We start from the raw sequence: 21,010 nt of genomic DNA, 5'->3' as shown, positions 1-21,010 counted from the left end.
TATAAAATATAATGTGGCTGAAGTTGCTTTCATAGGCAGCAGACTCCAACTCAAGTGATGAAAATATTTATGTGCTATATTTAAGTTGTTGTAGGATGTGGAGGGCCTGTGGCTAATTGTAGTTCACATTTTTTAAATATTAAATTAATCAAATATTTAAAACCTATGCTAAAGTCTTAAGGTAAAATTGTTGGTTGCATCTGAACATGACAGATAACATTGTGGTGCTTGGCTGATGAATGATAGTTTCAGAGAAATATCAGATCATTGTAATGTTTAGTAGTGCTGCACTAATCACGCATGAGTTCCCTTTGCCATGAGTTTGGCAAAATCACAGAAATCACGAATTCTACAAGATGCATTGAAGTCAATGGGGAAAGAGGAAATTAACTAGTTTTGAGTGGAGTATAATAGTGCAATGGTCTTTTAAGTGTCCCTGAGGGCTAGGGAAACATCTGCAAAGTATGCTAGACCAATTATTGTAGCCAAAAATGTGACCTGAACTGTGAGGTTGCTAAGCACTGCGCCACCATGCCTCAGACAACAAAGGATGCAGACAAAACACTAGCCAAAAACATAATACAACAAATCACCACAAACTAGCAATAAGTAAAAAAAATATTCAGTATATCATTGCACTCATAGAGTTCCATTCTTGGGGCACACATTAACTGTGCAATGAAGCACTGGTGCAGGACTGGCTCATTCCATCGCTTAAAGTCTCAGTTCTGGGTGTAGCTGAAACGTCTCTTTTGTTTCTGATCTTATCAAGGAGACAGAAACACTTTGTAAACAACAAGTCTTTCATTATTACTTTTAAATTACAGGATATCATGTGGGGCGGCACGGTGGCGCAGTGGTAGCGCTGCTGCCTCGCAGTTAGGAGACCCGGGTTCACTTCCCGGGTCCACCCTGCGTGGAGTTTGCATGTTCTCCCCGTGTCTGCGTGGGTTTCCTCCGGGCGCTCCGGTTTCCTCCCACAGTCCAAAGACATGCAGGTTAGGTGGATTGGCGATTCTAAATTGGCCCTAGTGTGTGCTTGGTGTGTGGGTGTGTTTGTGTGTGTCCTGCGGTGGGTTGGCACCCTGCCCGGGATTGGTTCCCTGCCTTGTGCCCTGTGTTGGCTGGGATTGGCTCCAGCAGACCCCCGTGACCCTGTGTTTGGATTCAGCGGGTTGGAAAATGGATGGATGGATGGATATCATGTGTTTTCTTTCTTGGGGAAGTGAAGGACTCCTTTAAGGCTTGTTTTTACCTTGTAGCAACAGTTCTGTGCCATGGCTACTTTTTAGAGAGCACAGGGATCACTCGCAGTGCTCATAACTTTCTCATTATAGTCATCTAATGTACTCCTCAAATGAAAATACTGCAAAGTTTTTGAATGTTTGTTTTTTTAAAGCATGCTCAGTGCAAACTGTGACACTTTATAGTATGCATGTTTGAAGATTCTGTGTATGGCCAATTAAGCTATGTGATGTTATGCAGGCTTCAGAAAGCATTATGGAACTGACTGTACAGCGAATTTCCAGAAAATATTTGTCATACAAGACCACCGGTGAATACAGCATATTCGCTGCGAAAAATGTTTTGCCGAACCTTGCCACTAATCTTTAGGTAATGCACCAAGTGTAGTTGATTTTAGTGTAATGGGAAAGCTGAGTACAGATTTAGTCACTGTAGCATAAATTGTTACCATGCAGTCTTTCATACATTTTTCCATAGGGAAAATTTTTATTATTTTTTACTTTTAAGGACTCGAACATCTTGTCCCTTACCTGTTGTGATTTCAAGTTGCAGGAAAGGTAAGCCACTGTGACTGAGGTTCATGCAAAATGCTACATAGCCACAGAGATGAATGTGGAGGCATGGTCAGACTGTTAGCATATAATGAGACCTACCCTTGCATTCTGGTATAGTAAGGGGCAGTATTTACCCTGCACAGTGATGAATAAATAAACAATATCATTCATAGCGTATTGAAAAAATAATATAATTAGTGAATTGAATAAACAGATACACACATAACATCATACCTTTCTTGTATGGAAATACTTAGTCATCTAACCTTGCCTACATTTAAACTACCCCATTCCAGTGCACATGACTGCATGTGTTTCTCTGTTTTGCCATCCAGGGGTGACTGTTGAATGAATAAAAGCCAAATATATATATTAACTTATATATATATATATATATATATATATATATATATATATATATATATATATATATAAGTTAAAATTGAAACAGTAAACTAATCCAAAGTTAAAGCCACACAGAATTTTCTCTGTTCTAAGATACAAGATTAGTTCATAAGTTTGCCGCTGACTTTCAAAAGGAGATTTTTAGATTTCAAAACTGTGCATAGCACACTATTCCTGGCAAATTTCTTTGAAGAATGAGTGTGCTGAATTTCAACATATTCAGTACACTTGGAGCAAAGTTGTTTCATTCACACAGAAAGACAGGCAAACATGATTATCATAGTAGGCACTTTATACGTTAAATTTGAATGCTCCTAAAAACACTTCTGAGTTTTGGGTTTTAGAAAGTAAAAGTTTTGCTGTATTTAGTATAGAAGCCCAATTTAAAAACATAACAGTTGCTTTATTGTTGGAAAGCCAGTACAGTATAATCATCTTATAACTGAAGGTTATTTGTATATTCACAAATCATTTCTTAATCATATCAAATTCAACACTCCAGTTTACAAATTTATAATTGTATTATGGATTAACTACTTGCTATCCAAAACTGAAACTCTTGAAAAGTTTCTAATGTTAGTGGGCTATAACAAATTAAGTATTATTTGCATATATAGTGTGGCCACTAAGGTGTGCACCAGCTCCCCAAACCCAACACAAACAGACACCAGGCACAAGTTCAACAACACATATTTTATTTTTCTGCTGGGGAAAACCCTTTCCTTCATTACCCAACTGCACGGCACAGTTCATAAGCACCAAGCACAGTGAAGCCCAACAATGACACTTTGTTTTCTTCTTCTTCTTCTCTGTCTCTGTCGCTCCTTCCGCTTCCACTCCTCCTCCAGCAAGCTTAGTCCTCCTGCTCCCCCCGACTCTGGCTCCCCAAATGAAGGCAGGCAGCTTCTTTTATGCTACAGCTGAGAGTACTCCAGGTGGCTCGTTAGCAAGGACCAAAAGCACTCCCAGGTGTGGCAGAAGCCTGACGTATTAAGGCTCTGCAGCTCCTCCAGGTGGATCCCACGAATCCCAACACAGCTGTGCTAAACTCCAACTCCCGTGGAGCCCTGTGGGAATCTGAGGGACTGCTGCAACCCAGGGGGGCTGTCATCTAGCGTTCTGGGGTAGGCAGTGCAGTGCCTTCTACATATCTGCTCCCCCAGTCCTTCCTTTAAGAAGGGGTCCCAGCAAGATAAGGGCCCCAGCCTTCCATCACAATAGTCATTTGGTGCAAGTCCAAAACCAATGAAACAGGACCTTCTTAGGTATAATATTAGTGAATATGTTTTTATTTTGAGTTATGTAAATATGAGTATGTGCAGGCAGATACAAAATACATTGTGGGACCTACACTTGAAAGCTAAGGTTAGATCACTTTAAATGCTGCCATACTTCTCATCTTCTTGTTCATTTTGTGAACTGAAGTGACCATACTTAAGTTAATAAAATATAGGGTAAAAAACATTTACAATCAAGTTCATGTTACTGATAGGATGATTTGGGATGATGCATGTTATGCAAGCAAATTTTCGATCATAAAGATTACCATTAAAAATAAAGAAACAAACTTCTGAACCACAAATAAGTTTGAACTGTTCATTTTTATTGCAAGTTATGGAAATAACCCTTTCTAGTATATAACCTGAGTGTATCACTTTTGTTTTATCCACATACAGTATATACTCATATTAAAAAAATCAAGAGTTAGTCATTTTAAGAAAGAGACAACATTAGGAACAGCAAAAAAATATAATCGACTCATAAAAAATGAAAAAAAAATCAACTTACAAAAATCTTTTCATGCTTCTTGCTGTGGTTTAAATGCCAAAAGAAACTTTCATCCGCATCATTCATTACAGCAGCTAAGTACTGAAAACAAACTTGTCTTCAGCTAATGACACATCTTCAGAGGTACTTCTTTCTTTTTCCAAGTTTGCACAACAAGAGAAGACAAACAAGGAACAAATTATAGATGCATGACTCTGGTTAAGTAATTAGTTGACAAAGAAAGCCATTATTACTTGGACTGTCTTATTGTAGCATGTTTATATCTGATATTTACTTTATTATTTTTTCTTTCATTTTCTTTTATTTTTAATATTAATTGATGTTGTTTATTTCTTTTGCTTTAGTTGTCATTTATGTCAAGTTAGTCATTGTACCAAGTACTGTATTGATGTTTAATGTGTTTTTTTAATAGTTGTACACTAGCAAAACTAGTAACAAATACTTGTTAATGCGCTAATGGCAAGAAACTGAAATTTAATTGAATTTAAGCATTATCTGAGATTCTTCAGAGAAAACATGCTTTGCATTTCAGTATTGTTAGTGCCCAGAAATGTATTTTATTTTATTATTGAGTTCAAACATTCAAACAGTTGTGATGAGAATAGGCCATTCGGCCCCACAAGCTCACCAATCCTAGATTCTCCAAAATAATATCAAGCTAAGATACCTAGGACTCTAAAGCTAGTTTGTAAAGATCTTCTATATTTCTGCTTAAGTTGGTAGATGCTAGTATATTTCTGATTAAACAACTAACAGGTGCTAAATTCTATTGATTTTTCTATTATATTTTTCTCGTATTCATTATTTTTTTGTGTTAGGGTTTAGAAGAGGCTGACAGACTGGTTCATCTCAAAGAACAGGCATGGTGGAATGCTTGGAAGAAGGATCAAAGCATGGCTGCTTCCAGAGAGGAGGATTTTCCTACCAACTACAATAGTCACGAGGAAAGTCAAATAGCTTCCATTCTAGAGCAGGCATTTACAAAGCGTCAACAAATTATGGACATAGAAAAAAGACGGTAAGGAGCAATATTTCTAGCTATTAGAGCTTTTAATAAATGCATATGTATTATATTACGTTTGTCTTATGTCTAGCGACACTTGCTCATTCTGTTTGTACAAAGAGACAAATTTTCAAGAAAATGACCTTGATTCATGAGGATGACTTGAAGTGGAATATAATTAGTTAGCCAGAAACAGAATTTCCAATGAAGAAGTGTAATTCAGAACAGGAAGTTGTTCAATAACAATTCTCATATAATATGGAAAATCTCTTATCTGAACAATATAATCAAGTGAGCATATTTAATTGTGGTTTGAATAGTCTGCTGCATAAATCCAGTATTAAGTAGACAGATTTTGAAGCAAGACTGGCCTCACACTGCTTTAAAACCAGAATCTCAGGAAGATATTTTATTAAAGGATACGTTTGATGATTTTTCACTATGAAAGAATTTGTTTTCCCATGAGTGGGAAAATCGAGTGGGTAGGCATGCTACACAAGTGCCCCAGTTTGGGAATTTGACAATCTGGTCACCCAATAATTTACCATCACAGTGCTACATTCACCTAGTATTCATAATGGTCAGTTGCTTTAATAAAGTTTATAAGAAATAACATAAGTGTTATGTTACAACATTAATGTTAGAAATAACATACTTATTTCCTTACATTTGTCATACCTGAATAGCTTTTCAAGTCCCAGTTCATGAAACTTACATCAGCCAAAATATCCTCAAGGAAAGAAGGAATTAATTACAAAAGTTTTTTAAAAATTTATTATTATTATTTAGGTTATGTTATTTGGCAATTACATATTGTTGCTATGTGAATACGGGTTGAATGTACAGTATGTGTGCGTTTATGTGTGTGATTGAGAGTGGGCCCTGTAATGGTCTAGAGTCTTGTCCAGGCTTGTTTTCAGCCTTTGTCCAACCTTGAATGTTACGCCATATGTACATTTACAAACTTTTTTAGTCTCTAGGCATCTTAAAAAATTGAAGTAAAGCAAAAGCATTAGAAAGATCATGTGGGACACACTGCTTAAATTGATAATTTGTACAATACAAAATGTTAGTTTGGGGCATGTGTGCTCACTGCCCATTATAGCCTAATGCCTTGTGGATGTCGGACCTGTTTAAGTGAGGGTTAAAAAAGCATGTAAAAGAAAGGATTGATTTTGAAATTACTAGTATGAAAACAAAACAAATAAAACACAACAGGTTTCAAATCACTGCATTTAGGCATTAAAGCACCTTGACACACTGATGTGGGCAGTTTGCAGTTTGCTGTAGCCAGAGGAATGATGGTGAATTCAGCAAAGTGTACCTCACAACCTTGAATTATACAAAGTCATATAATAATAATGTCCAAATAGTGAATCATAGTAAGAGTATTAGTACTTGTGGTCTCTGACCACTTTTGTCTGTTGCATTCCAACTACACATCTTGAACTGAAACCTTCATACAAAATAGTTGACATGCAAAGAGAGGCACGTCCTGGAGTTCACAAGGGGACTCCCCCAACCCCTATTGCTTTGATGCAGTGTATAGCACAGTGCACCAGGGAGGTGGCTATGATTAATGGGAAGCAAAATGCCACACGATTAGGAGTTTGTGTGAAACTCCCACACCATGTTGCTTCAAAACAATCACAACTTCACAAGGGAGATTATTGCTTTGATGCACTGTATGGCATGTCACAACAGGAAGGCGGCGATAAAAGATTGATGTTGTGCAAAGTGCGGTGCTCTATATTCACCGATAACTCTCCGAAGTTAATAACTATTAACAGATTTGTAAGAAGGTGCCATTGTTTATGGTCAACCAATCAGCACAATTCATCACCTGAGCATCATCCATGATAGTTCCTGGTTAAAAGAAAAGTACGTACCCTGGCGTAGAGTTGATGGTTTCTATGAATGTGAATGTGAATGTAGTGTTCATACATACAACTCATTGATTCTGATTTTATCTAAGAATTGCATGGTCAGTCTGTTTCTTTTGTTAGAATACCAGCTAAACAAAAGAAACAATGGTGTGTTACCACAGTGAGTAAAAAATAATTTTACTCTGCTGTTATTTAACCATGAAAAATAACATAGCTGAAAATGGGTATAGTGGCTGTCACAATGTGCTTTTTCTCGGGATTTAAAACTCCTTTCTTCTAGGACACAGTTACATCAAACAGAGGAGTCATGGTGTATGACAGCTGAAAAAAAAATAAGAAAAACATGCCTAGCCCTGTAATCTTGGTACCTTTATAGCCTGTGTGAGACTGGAATTTTGAACACTGTTACACTGAGTGCCTGGTGTTGGGAGTAAGTTCATACTTATAATCCAGTAGCCCCAGTAGAAACAGAGCTATGTGCACTGGACCATAATTGAGAAATGTAATCTAAGGCTGTATTATTCAGAGGTCTGCCTTCTGTAAGCTTTTAAATAATGATAAGCTTGACTTGTGCCAGCATCAGCACTTTCTCCTGTGGTAATGATTTTTCCAAAGTCATCTTGAATGACAGGTACAGTGCCTATTTCTGGCATATCAATGCATATTGAAAATGGATGTCGTTGTCAAAAATAAAGTGAAATAGTCATGCTGATTCCAGAATTCCTTAACATGCTTAAGAAAAGGAGGACCTCTTTGCAAGATCTATATACATAATAAGTACTGATTTTTTTTAAGAAGCTCTCTGTTCAGAGACCTTGATGGGTAAGTAAATTTGAATTATTTTTAGTTACTGAACATGGAACTCCAATGATACTTACAAAGGCCTGCACTGTACCTATACAGTATAGACAAATCGGAAAGAATTTGTTTGTATGCTCTGATACCTCAAAAGTCTTTTTTTTTAATTAAGATTATATTGGTTAGCACTAGTGCCTCAACCCTTAAGGTGACTAAGGCATGAACCCTAGCCTAATCACTGTCTATGTGCATTTGCTTGTACTCCCTGTCTCTCCTTTGGGGCATTCCCTAGATGTTCTGTGTTTTCCTTCCAAATACCAGGGAAGTACCCTGTGGTGGAATGTCCAACAACATTCCCACACATATATCCGTGCTCACTCACAGCACAACCAGTTTAATCCAATATGCATGTTTGTGGTATATGATAGGAAGCCAGATTGCTCATCTAAAACAGATGTGAATCCCACAGAAGTTTGACAGAGAGTGCAAGCCTCATGCATAACGGAGAATTCACACTAAAACAAAAAAAAGCGTTAATGTGCATACGCACAAAAAACTCCAGATTCATAAATCTGTGCGTTCGCCAACTTCCATGTTCTTCCACTCCACAAATCCCGGTCAGCATTGAAAGTAACGCACGTGCACACGCCAAACTCCTCCCAGAATTACGCCTCTTTGAATATGCAAATCAATATAAACAGACCTTAAGCTCAGCGTTCTGTGAAAAGGCAATGGCAAAAGTACGGGGGGGAAATAGAAGAATTTCAGCGAATACCAAGTGGAGGCAAGGAAAAACGTACTATTTGTTGGTTTAAACAGTGGTATAAATAACAAAAGGAAGTTGATCGAGTGACATAAAGTGTCAGAGAAACTCGAAAGCTCAAGTTCACAAAGTCGCACAGTGCCGAAATAAAAAAGTTGTCAGATATCAAAGTCGCCGTGAAAAGGCGAGTCGTAGCCCACCGTCTGAGTGTCATATGAAAGCTTATTAAGGTACAGAGAAAAAAAATAGGCACACAGTGGGGAAAAAAGAACAAAATGTCAACTTTAATTTCAAAATTTCCACTTTAATCATGTAGTTTATTTTGTCATTAAAGTAGAACATCATAAACTTCATCTTAAAATCGTTTAATTTACTAGTTTCTCAGATCCCATCGTAACTAAAGTAGCACGTTAAATGCTTTGTTTTGTATTTGATCTTCTATGTGCTCTATGTGTGTGAATCACTACGTGCTTCCTAAACAGGCTTTCTCTTCCTCTAACAAGACACAGAATCCATTACATTCATAATATTACGGCTCTCTGAATAATTAAAATACAGAGATGTATACTTGATATCATTTTCATGATGATAAGGAGGTAAAACGTGTTATTAAACATGGGAACACGGTGGCGCGGTGATTGTTTATGTCACACACAGGATGCTTGCTGCACCGTACGCAACCTTCAATGAAATAACTTATTGCAGCAGCACTGTCTTTTTCAAATGTACTAACCCTCAATTTCTGTCCTTACTTTTTTTTCTCCAAATACCCAATCGCCACACAATCAGCTCTGTAATAGACGTTAAGCCATCTGTAAGCTTAGAATGCAGATTCTTCAAAACTTTTAAGGAACATTGAAATATCTTCGCAGTACATGTTTAATTATTCTATCCTTCCAGTGTCGCGCCAGCCCCAGCAAGAATACAGCGCGAGGCAGGAACAATCCGTGAACGGAGCGCCAACTCCTTGTTAGTGCAGCGACACCATGTCCTCACATGTTTAATTATTAACAATATAGATTATTTAAATGAAGCTAAAGTTTTATCTGTAAAATATAATAAACATATTTTGCTGCATTTCGTCTTAAAAATGATATCGTCATCATATGTAAATACGCGCTTTATAAAGTGGCTCAGATTGTGCAATACTCTAACTGTATCGCAAGTTTACAATGAGGTGATTGTACTAATAAGTACAAACAGTTCTACAAGGAGCACTTGATGGACTGATTGAGTGCATTTATAGTTTTTGGGATGAAATTGTTTCTGAACCGCGAGGTCCGTACAGGAAAGGCTCTGAAGTGTTTGTCGTGTGAGAGCAGTTCAATTAGGCAGCATGGCTGAGGCAGCATGTGCTTGATGCTGTATATCGATAATTCTCTTTCTGATCAGCTGCTGTAGATCTGTGATTCCACACTCAGATACATTGATATAAATACTCTGAGTGGTGCAGTGAGGGTAATATGGAAAAAAGATGATCCGCTGTGGCAACCCCTAACGGGAGCAACTGAAAGAAGAAAAAGAATATGCAGTGAGAGTAACAATGCCAAAGTAGCTATGGTATTTAGAATAGTTTGACCATTCTGTGGACCATTAGATTGTTACAGGTTAATTACAATCAGATGCATTAAACTAATAAACAACATGTGGTTAATATCAGTGTATTTATAAAGCCGCGTCAGGGATGTGTATCTAAAAAAGAAAGGGAAACCACACTTGAACAAAAGCACTGCTTTGACGCTGGTTGCCACCAGTTTGCAAAACCGATTGGAGAACTTGTGTACGCCAAGGTTTTAGCTAGTGTGAAAATGTGCGTGGCTTTACGGCAAGTTTAGGTTTTATACATCACGATTTGAGCGTGGAAACAGGCTTACGCCATATTTTTGTGCGTACGCACCATTTATACATGAAGCCCCAGGTCCATGGAGTAGTAAGCACATTGTTGTCCTCTGATACCTATTTTTCAAGCTTATTATAGTTTTTCCTTTTTATATTATTTCTGATCTTACTTGAAAATTTGGTTTAATTTTTCTTCTTAACTTATTTTTTTAGTTTACTTTTCAACTCACAAAAGAATTCTATTTAATTTTTATATATTTTAGGTACAGTTTTAGTTTTAGTAATTATGGTATGATTAAAGAGATATTATGGAGTTTAGTTCTGTGTCACATTCAGACATAACTGTAGATTTAGTAAGTTTAGAAATAATATTTGCTTAATGTTGGTAGAAGCTTATAAGTATCTCCCATTAAAAACAAGAAAAAAATAAACCAGATACTAAATATGAACAATCTTATAAGATGCTTATATTTTTGAGCATCTTTGCTGAATAAAATTCACTTCAGAGTACAAATTATCGATCCAAATATGACTGGAATAAAACAAACAACAAATGGTTGAAGAAGTGTAACACAGCAAAACCTTCTTCCTTTCTCCCTTTCACAATTCACTTTTCTACAGTCCCACCATAACATTTACTTGGGTAGCACATTTTAAATTTGGGTCAAGACAAAGAACATATTTTCTTAGCGGCTGCATGTCACATACCCTTATAGACATGTCAGTTTCAATGAACAAATTAAGTGGGGTTTCTTTTGCATTTTTTGTGTTCAGGTGAGCTTATTCCCCAAGCTGCTACCTTTTGCACATATGAAGTTAGAGTTTGCTGTCTTGCCTTATGTGAAATTGGACTTGCATTTGTTCTTTTTCTTGGTGCTAATTCAAACCTTTCCTTTTATTTGCCCAGAAACGGGACATATGCTAGTTTTGTCCTCATCAGCTCAGCTCATCCAGTTACTTAGTCGACAGTGTTGGGTTCAAGAGGCTCCCCATTATAGAACTGTCATACCCATATAACCTCATTTCCAATGACCGGTATTCTTCATGACTAACATATGGTCAATTTGACACATGGCCAAATGGCCATTCCCAAATAGAGCCATACATCACTATATGACTGTATAATTCTTAAATTGTTTATTTTGAGAGAGACAGGGTGAAAGTAGATAACCTTGGAGATGATGGTGTGTATGCAACTATCTGCAAATTAGTTATTTTGGGGATAATGATAAAGGGGCAAAGAGGACTCAGTCTGTCTCCTGGAAGGAAAAAGAGCAAATATTTATTCATATACTGTATTTTCATTAATTCTGGGTACACTGCAGCCCATGTCAGCCTATGCATAAAGCTGATCATTATGAAAAATGAACTTTTTTTATTATTTATTCTTTTATTTTAGTTATTCTTTTCAGCAACTGTAATTCTTTGATTTAATTTTAGTTTTTCTTCTTGATTTTATTTCTGTTTACAAAAATATTTTTTTATTAACAGTTTTTAATCTTTGTTTTAGTTTTCATTTACAATAATAACCTTGGTACATTGGATACTTTGGTGACCTTTATGTAAACCTGACACTGAAAATACTAGAGATTAGATAGAGTAGTGTAGATAGAGTAGAGTGTTTAAATAAACTTGCAGACTTAGCACACTAAGAACAGTTCTGGAGACACAAGATTATGTCTGTCTCATTGCCATTCATTTGGAGAGTCAGGATGTAAAATTCATCAAATATTTATCTATTAAAGTGCAACAGAAATGTTATTTGCAACTGCATATCCATGTGTGCTTAGTGCAGAAATATTTATAGGATTATATGTTTATTTGTAATTATGTTCATGTTAATTCAATTCAAAGTTACAAGGTTACCAGAAGTAAGTCTAGGTTACAGGTGCCACTTATGCACACACCCACACTCATTCTCACACTAGTCAACCAGTTGAACAGTTACTTCTCTACCCTGCTGTCATTTGACACCAGTTGCAGTTTTAATTTCAAATCTGGGCGCCTTATAGAAACACAGGAAATGTAACTACACTTGGAAATTACACCCCAGACTGACATTATTTTAGATACTATCACAACTTGATGCAACACCAAATATACACCTTGACAATAAACTTTGTATTCTACTCTAATCCAGCAGATTCTTAAAATTTTGAACCTTGAATCTCATTCTTCACTTACCACCACTAACAATGATTTTATGAGTGAAACAGGGCTAGACAACATGATGGATTCTCTATAGGAAAAGTCATAATATAGTATATAATATTAATCATAATATAAGGCTGATTGTAAGCTTTGGGTAAGTTATATAACATTTTTAAATCATCTTCAAGTGTTAACTGATAATCGGATGTCAACTCAGTGAAAAAATTTATCCCAACTCTTTTTTGTTTGTTTTAATTGATGCAGTATACAGTTCTAGAGGTCATAAAAATGTGTAGTCATTGATTAATTTCATAAACTTACTTAACAAAAAATTTATTTATAGCCTTTGCCTCCTTATCAAATTTGGCAATTCACTATCACTGAGTTGTATGAGTGATTTATAAAGTGGTAAAACTGTTAAAAAATAACAACAAAATATAGTAAAGTAGAAGATTTTTACAAACATTTCTTGTCAATAAAAACTATACTGTACATGAAAGAAGGAAGCATTCTATCAAAACTAGCCTAAAGCAGTGTTCTCCCCAGAAATTTTTTCTAGCCAGGTGGCATGAAAAAGTAGCCGGGTGGGGAGGGACGGGGAAATTTGGTGGTGGGAAAAATTAAATGTGCACTATTTTTATTAGCTAATTATTATTAATTATTTTCCAATACTCAATATGACTTCCTTTTTTAAGGTTTGACACTTGTGCCAGAATATTTTTATAAAATTTAAGAAGTATCCAATTCAGGATACTGCAACCCTAACAAAAATTTTAAATAACAATTGTTATGACATGAACCAAGAGGCACAAGTATTGTTGCTGTCAGGAAGAAAAGTGAAAACAATGAAAAAAAGTATGGGAAACCTAATGTATAAAAATTTTAAAATATTCTTCAAAGCCAACTTGCATATGCAGAAGGTGTCTTCAGTTAAATACTTATTCTTCTTTTCTTCCTAGAGGCCCAGTTGTCTGCAGCTTTCCCATAATCAAAGTCCCCAGGATCTGGGCTCTCCAAGGAGATCAGCATGAGATTATTTAGCGTGCTTTCATTCATGCGATTTCTAAAACATGTCTTGATCCTTTTAAGGGCAGAAAACCCCCTTTCACATTCAGCTGTGCTCACTGGGATCACAAGCCCCACTAGCCCCAGGCGGAGTGCCCGGCTAAAAGACACTGGGGAGAACACTGCTAAAGAAATAAATGTCATTCATTAAGGGACTGATCACATACGGTTATTTGTTTGCATGTTTTCAGAAACAAAGCAAACCTACATTAATGTTCCAAAATAATTGAGAAGCAATAGAGAAATGTCATATGAAAGTGATGTACTTGATTTTGAAAAAACATTGTCAAAGGTCTGTGGACATTTGAATTTCCTAGTATTCATGTTGTGGCAGTGTTTTTACTATACTGTACCCTACTTTATGTAGGAACCACCAAGTCATTTCAAAGCTTATGTCCACTGTACAATACTGTTAAAACAGAATGTATTTTTATCGAGTTGCACATAGTAGTTGTGCTTGTAAGTACTGTATTGTGGGAGTTTATTCATGCCATAATTAAGTACAATTCAACGTGTTAACTAATTTAAAATGTAATGCGTATACACTTGGTGCATTTAATTTTGGCATGGTTTCATAATTAAAAATACAATAACCAAATGATTGATTGCTTTTCACTACAGCATGCAATTTTCATGTCAGTTTTAATTGAAATACAAAGGATTATTGCATTGTAATTTATGTCCATAGACAGCGTGTCATAACTAAAAACAAAGCAAACACATTTCATTTCGCTTAACTGCTCCTCCGAGTGTATCACATTTTATTCAAGACTGTGCATTAATCATGCCAAAAGGTGGAGCAAGTGGCACGAAAAGTCTTCCGTACTGTATGAGCAATATTGCTTGTGGAATGAAAACACTAACAAATAAAGGTGTTTGTGTTCTTCTGTAGTTCTGTTTGTGATTCTCATAAGTGTATCAACAGATTTAATATTACTTGCCATATTATGCAAGTCTAGTTAGTGCTGTGTTAAAGTTGTAACTGTCTCATTCTGTGTTGCTAAAATTTAGTATGCCCCTTATGATTTTTTGTTTCTCCATCCAACTCACAGAATATTTTGTGTGTAAGTAGGGGTTACAACTGGAAAACAGACACTTAATAGAAAATAAGTTACAGCAGTTGAAGTATTACTTTTAAAAGAGGCAGAAAAGCAGATCAGTAAAAATTAAATAAGAAAAAATAGATTCAGCGGGTTGGAAAATGGATGGATGGATGTCCTCAATATATTTTAAACTAAAAAATAATTCATTTTTATTTTTCTGTTTACATATTGTGAGCTAAATATTGTCCACAGTCCATAGAAAGCTTCCCTGGGAACTGATAGCCGTAACACATTCATAAGTGAAGAGTAGTAGATAAAAGATCTTTTATTCAGCTTTCCTTGATTTTATTTCACGCTGTTTTATTTCAAACTAGGCTGATGAATGAACACACCAGCAGTCAGACAACTGAAGATTTCAAAGAGCAACTGGAATTTAAGAGGCTGCAGGCATATTTTGATCAGGTAATTGATTACAGGTTTTTGTTTGAAGATGGTATTGTAGATTTTTTCTTGTTTACTGTATGACACTTTTTAATTCGACTGTGTAATCTGACAAAAGTTCAAAGTCTAAATTTTAGTTTGCTGCTCACTTCAAATTGAAATGCACTCAAAGCTCAATGCATAGATTAAAACTCAGACATCAGAAATAATTTGCCATTGTTTAACCTTTACAAGAGTGTCTTTAAACTCGTGGTAAAATACCCCATTGTAATTGGGGGTGTCCCGGTGTTTTCAGTGTTGGAGTAACACTGAAGTCGTACTCTGGTAGGATGGTGCACACTATGATCCACACCAGGCTGCACATTTTGCACTGTGGCAACTGCTAGAGGTCAACCACAAACCCACGGCAATTTGGATTACAGGGGCCATTAAAAGCAGGTGCTTTACAGCAAGAACTATAAGAGCTAATGCTTCAGCATACAGGGACTACCTATAGGCACTGTAAGCGTAGTACTTTCTGATCACATCATCTGAGCTCTCTCACTCAGCCCCCACCTTCTCTGCAGCACCACCACTACTACATATAGAATATACTACAAATTACCTATATAGAAGGTGATCACTTAGGCTATACATACTGTATCTTAAACAGACATATCACATCATGCACAGACGCATAACCTGCAAACTATAGCTGCACCACAGTTTCTTCTGACCAACAACGTGCAGAACAACCACTTTTCATGACAAATGTTTACATGGACTGTGTTTTGTAACACAAAAATAAACATTTCATCATATGAGTAAAGATAATTGTGTGCCTTGAACCAATTTGCCTCAGCTCCACCCTACCACTGGCACCACTGAAGCTCTAGTTAGTTAAGAAAACAGATTGCAGAAATGCATCATTTCATGCCTAAAGCAGGCTAAAGTAAAAGGAAGCACCCTAACAAGTACCTTTTTTGGGGTTAGTATGTAATCAAATTGTAGTGAGTGCCAAGATAGAAGGACTGAAGCTCACACTGAATAACAATAACAATAATGGACTTATTTATTGAACAATAATAAACAACAATCCTGTAATCTAGAAGCCTGTTAAAACTGATTACTTCCTTATTCTGTTACGGGCTACAAGAAACACCTCCAAAACAGCAAATATGAGCAGGGCATAAGATGACGCTAGTCTCACGCAGCTCCCCTCCACAATTAACACTGTTGTTATCACAGCTTTCGCAGTCGCCATTACATGTTTTGGCATGGGATTTTTATGTATTTGTTTTCAATGAATGTGTCTTTTTTTAATCCTTCTGAGCGTTGTTAATAGATGTGTTCCCCGTCCTTGCTGGACAGCCTGCTGCACCTCTAAATCTAATCCCATCTAGACTAAGTTGATCTGTGACAGTAATGAGCTGTAAACCTAGTAATGGACAGTGGGTGATTTATAGCACCATAACATGTTTTTAAAGTTTATTTTCAGGGTCAAGGCTTTCAGGGGGTCGTAAAGGTTAATAAAAGTGTACCCAACCCCCTGGCACCTCCTTACTGTAGTTTTATGCCTTACCATATGTTGTATTTGGTTTAACAGCTGGGATTGTTTTGAACTTACTTCTGAATAATATTCTATCATATTTGTACTTACTACATGTCCTTTGCCTTTGTTTACAGCCCTTTTTTTAGATGTCACTGTATCACACCATGTCCAAAATCATGCAATGATTTTTAGAGTCCAGATGCATGTATGAGAACACCAGCGCTATACAAAGCCATAGTTCTAGAAAATGCTGGTCCAGCTTGATTCTAACAGTTTTCCTAATTATGGTATCTACATTTTGCATAAAGTGCATAAACTAGATGTACTGACTCTGATGCACTCAGTCAGCTTTTATTTGATACAGTATAAGACTAGCCATCTTGATACACTATGCTATATATCTACTTCTGTTCTGTGCAGAATCTTGAAACAATTATATGTAAGACAGACTGTTTGATGTTTGAATGTCAACAAAATATTACAATGTGAGGATCATTTTTAATGGCCATACGTACAATTTTCTGATAATGTGTTAACTACTTTGTACTATATATCAGAATTGTAGTTCTCACATCTGTTCATGTCCCCTATTATTCTCCTCATAGAAGTAGCATTTCCTGATTGCTGATTTACTTCTCTCTCAGAACTCAAAAGTTTTACATGCAATTATTTGTTATTAGGCATTTTTCTTGCAACGTGCATTGTGGTAGTATAGTTATACTGTATCTCTTATTTCCTAACTCCAGACACATAGGTTGAGGTACTTGTTCTATCACTACCAGTATGCATTTTTTATCTAAGTCTCAATTCAAGTAGATATTCTGATTTCTTTCAAATTTCAAATATTTTAATGTTAAGCTCTGAGGAAATTATAGCTTCACCCAGTATGAGGAATTGTAGATGTGTGAATATGGCCTATAATAGACTCAGATACAGTCCATGAATAGTTTTTTCTGCTGGTGCACCCTTCAGCTTCCTACAGCTCTGTCCTGGTCGAAACAGATTTAAATGATGAAAATATTTAAGCTTGTACCTTGTACTTATTTGGTATTAATTTGTAAGTATCCTTGTTCTTTGTGAGATCAGACTTTCATGCAGTACCTGGAGCCTAAATTGCAGTATGATGTGGAGGTCAATGGCTGATAGGTGTTCATAGAACATTTTAGTAGCCTGTATAGCATCATCACTAAATCTAAATGAAACCTTTAAGGGCTAGTGAACAGTATTAATAACTTATGGCAGTTCTGTCTTTGAAAATAAATATATGCTCCTTTTTAGATTGTTTTGCAGATATTCAGTTTTGTCATATATTGTACTACATATATTGGCATGGGAGATTACATTTTATATAAATGTCAATGTTCAAGTTGCAACAACAAGATCTCATGGTCAGTAGTATCAAAAGTTGCAGAAAGGTCTGTGAGGACAAGGAGTGCTGCCCCACCTGAGTCAGTAATAAGAAAGATGTCATTAAATACTTTCAGGAGGGCAGTATCAACACCATTAAAATGCCGAAAGCCAGATTTGGTAGATCTCAAATAAATTATTGGAATCAAGATGATTAACCAATTGATTATAAATTAGCTAACACTCCAGGATCTAAATCTGCCTTTTTTAGAAAAGGTCGCACAACCGCATTTTTAAAAATTGAGGGCACAATCCTCCCACTAACAGAAATATTGATATTAGCTAACAAACCTAAGAGGTGTGGTGGAATAACATCAAGAGGACTCAAAGTAAGTTTAAGTGTGTTGTGATGGATTGCCGGCTTCATATTCTGGCCCTCACCCCCAGGCCGCCAGGAGGAGCTCTCCCGACAGCATGGACGTGCCCTGAATTCCAGCAGGGACTCATGGACTATGTAGTCTTTATGCACAGCCCTGCTGGATACCTTGGGGACCACTGGGAGTTGCTGTCGGGAGGCCCGTGGACTCATATATGCCCTATAACCCGGAAGTGCATCATAATCCCGTGACAGGAAGAAACGACATGCTTCTGGGGTGAAGATAAGGACTGTTTACCCTGACCTGGAAGGAATAAGGACTTGTGGACTGTTGGGCAGGAACACCTCCGGGTCAGGGAGTATAAAGGACTCTGGGAAAGCCGCAGTACACTGAGCTGAACTGGGAGGTAGGGTGGCTAAGTGTCTGGGAGCGAAGGAATTGTTATTATTGTAGTGGTTAGTGATTATATGAGTAGTGTGGAGTGGAGGGTGCTTGGTGCACTGTATTATTGCAAAATAAAGAAGTCTTGGACTTTTACCTGGTGTTTGGAGTGGTACCTGAGGGTTCAAGAGGTGGATCTATACCTCAACTGCTACAGTGTCAATAATACTTTTTAACTGTGAAAGTGAAACATCAAAACATTCCAAGACAATGCCATGATTAACAACAGGAAATACATAACCAGTAAGAACAATGCCAGAGTGGGTAGTATTAATTTTGCTGACAAAGAATGAAAGAAATTGCTCACATGAAAGAACAGTACTATTTAATCCCATCTCTGAATGAGGATAAATAGGTGCAATAATTGCATTAAATAAGACCCTAGGCTTATTAGAATGAGAGGATACCAAATTAATGAAGTAATTATGTTTGCATCCTGTAATTTGAACAGAGAAGCCCTAAACATCTGCTTAGATACAGCCAAGCTATTTTTCTTCCAATATATTATATGTAGTATATATCATATACACACACACTCTCAGCCACTTTATTAGGTACACCTATTCAACTGCTTATAACACAAATGCCTAATCAGACAATCACATAGCAGCGACTCTATGTATTCAGGCATGTAGACATTCTGAAGTTCAAACCGAGCATCAGAATGGGGAAAAAAGGTGATTTAAGTGACTTGGAATGTGGCATGGTTGTTGGTGCCAGACGAGCTGGTTTGAGTATTTCAGAACCTGCTGCTCTACTGGGATTTCCATATACAATCATCCCTAGGGTTTACAGAGAGTGGTCAGAAAAAGGGAAAATATCTAGTGAGCAGCAGTTGTCTCGGCGAAAATGCGTTTTTCATCCCAGAGGTCAGAGGAGAATGGCCAGACGAGTTAGAACTGATAGAAAGGCAACAGTAATTCAAATAACCACTTGTTACAACCGAGGTATGCAGAAGAGCATCTCCAAATACATATCACCTTGAAACAAATGGGTTACAGCAGCAGGGGACCACACTGCATGTCATCAACTAAGAGCAAGCAGCTGAGGCTGCAGTTTGCATGGACTCACCAAAATTGGACAATAGAAGATTGAAAAAAACATTGTCCGGTCTGACAAGTCTTGATTTCTACTGTGACATTCAAATTGTAGGGTCAGAATTTGGCGTCAACAACATGAAAGCATGAATCTATCTTGACTTGTATCAACAGTTCAAGGTGGTGTTGGTAATGTAATGGTGTGGGGGATATTTTTTTGGCACACTTTGGTCCCCTTATTACCAATTGACCATTGTTTATACCACAGCCTACCTGAGTATTGTTGCTAGCCATGTCCATCATTTTATGACCGTAGTGTACCCATCTTCTGATGGCTACTTTCAGCAGGATAATGTTCCAAGTCCTAAAGCTCAGATCATCTGAAACTAGTTTCTTGAACATCTACGGGGTGGTTTGCTGGGGAGGCAGCATTAAGAAGAAGGACGCCTCACGCCTGGACAAACTGGTGAGGAAGGCAGGCTCTATTGTTGGCATGGAGCTGGACAGCTTGACATCTGTGGCAGAGTGACGGGCGCTCAGCAGGCTCCTATCAATTATGGAGAATCCACTGCATCCACTAAACAGTGTCATCTCCAGACAGAAGAGCAACTTCAGCGACAGACTGCTGTCACTGTCCTGCTCCACTGACAGACTTAGAAGATCGTTCCTCCCCCAAACTATGTGACTCTTCAATTCCACCCGGGGGAGTAAACGTTAAACATTATTCAAAGTCTGTTTTTACCTGCATTTTTATTAATCATTAATTTAATATTGTTTTTTTGTATCAGTGTGCTGCTGCTGGAGTATGTGAATTTCCCCTTGGGATTAATAAAGTGTCTGTCTATCTATCTATCTATCTATCTATCTATCTATGACAGTGAGTTCACTGTACTCAAATGGCTTCCACTGTCACCAGAACTCAATCCAATAGAGCACCTTTGGGATGTGGTGGAACATTACATTTCAATCACGGATGTGCAGCCGACAAATTTGCAACAGCTGCGTGATGCTATCATGTCAATATAGACCAAAATCCCTGAGGATCATTTCCAGCACCTTGCTGAGTCTGTGGCATGAAACATTGCAGCAGTTCTGAAAGCAAAATGGGGTCCAACACAGGATTATCAAGATGTATCTAATAAAGTGGCTAGTGAGTGTATATACCTGTTTATTAGTCTTCAATGAGCTGCTCCCGGCAAGTCACACTTGGAAGGTTAAACTTAGGAAGTCTCTCTCTTTGAACATGTATATATAATGAAGCAGGCAGCTTGACTTCTGAAAAATGTACAACTTTGA

The 21,010-nt window shown here is 37.1% G+C and overlaps 1 protein-coding gene across 2 annotated transcripts in view; it reads left to right on the top strand.

Annotated features, from left to right (window-relative positions):
* The window catches only part of LOC114652773 (limbin-like), a 197,653-nt gene that overhangs the window by 154,307 nt on the left and 22,336 nt on the right, over positions 1-21,010 (top strand). For both annotated transcript variants that reach the window (XR_007935127.1, XM_051928206.1), the window contains exons 18-19: positions 4,811-5,010; positions 14,915-15,002. Coding sequence is in view for 1 of the 2 variants with exons in the window: in XM_051928206.1 (XP_051784166.1) it covers positions 4,811-5,010; positions 14,915-15,002 (288 nt within the window). In the remaining variant the exon portion in view is untranslated. The remainder of the gene's footprint in view (positions 1-4,810; positions 5,011-14,914; positions 15,003-21,010) is intronic.

This window comes from Erpetoichthys calabaricus, chromosome 5 (assembly GCF_900747795.2).
Source record: "Erpetoichthys calabaricus chromosome 5, fErpCal1.3, whole genome shotgun sequence".
Classification (NCBI taxonomy): Eukaryota; Metazoa; Chordata; class Cladistia; order Polypteriformes; family Polypteridae; genus Erpetoichthys; species Erpetoichthys calabaricus.
Note: the sequence above shows the minus strand (reverse complement) of the source record. Positions and strands in the feature narration are given on the sequence as shown.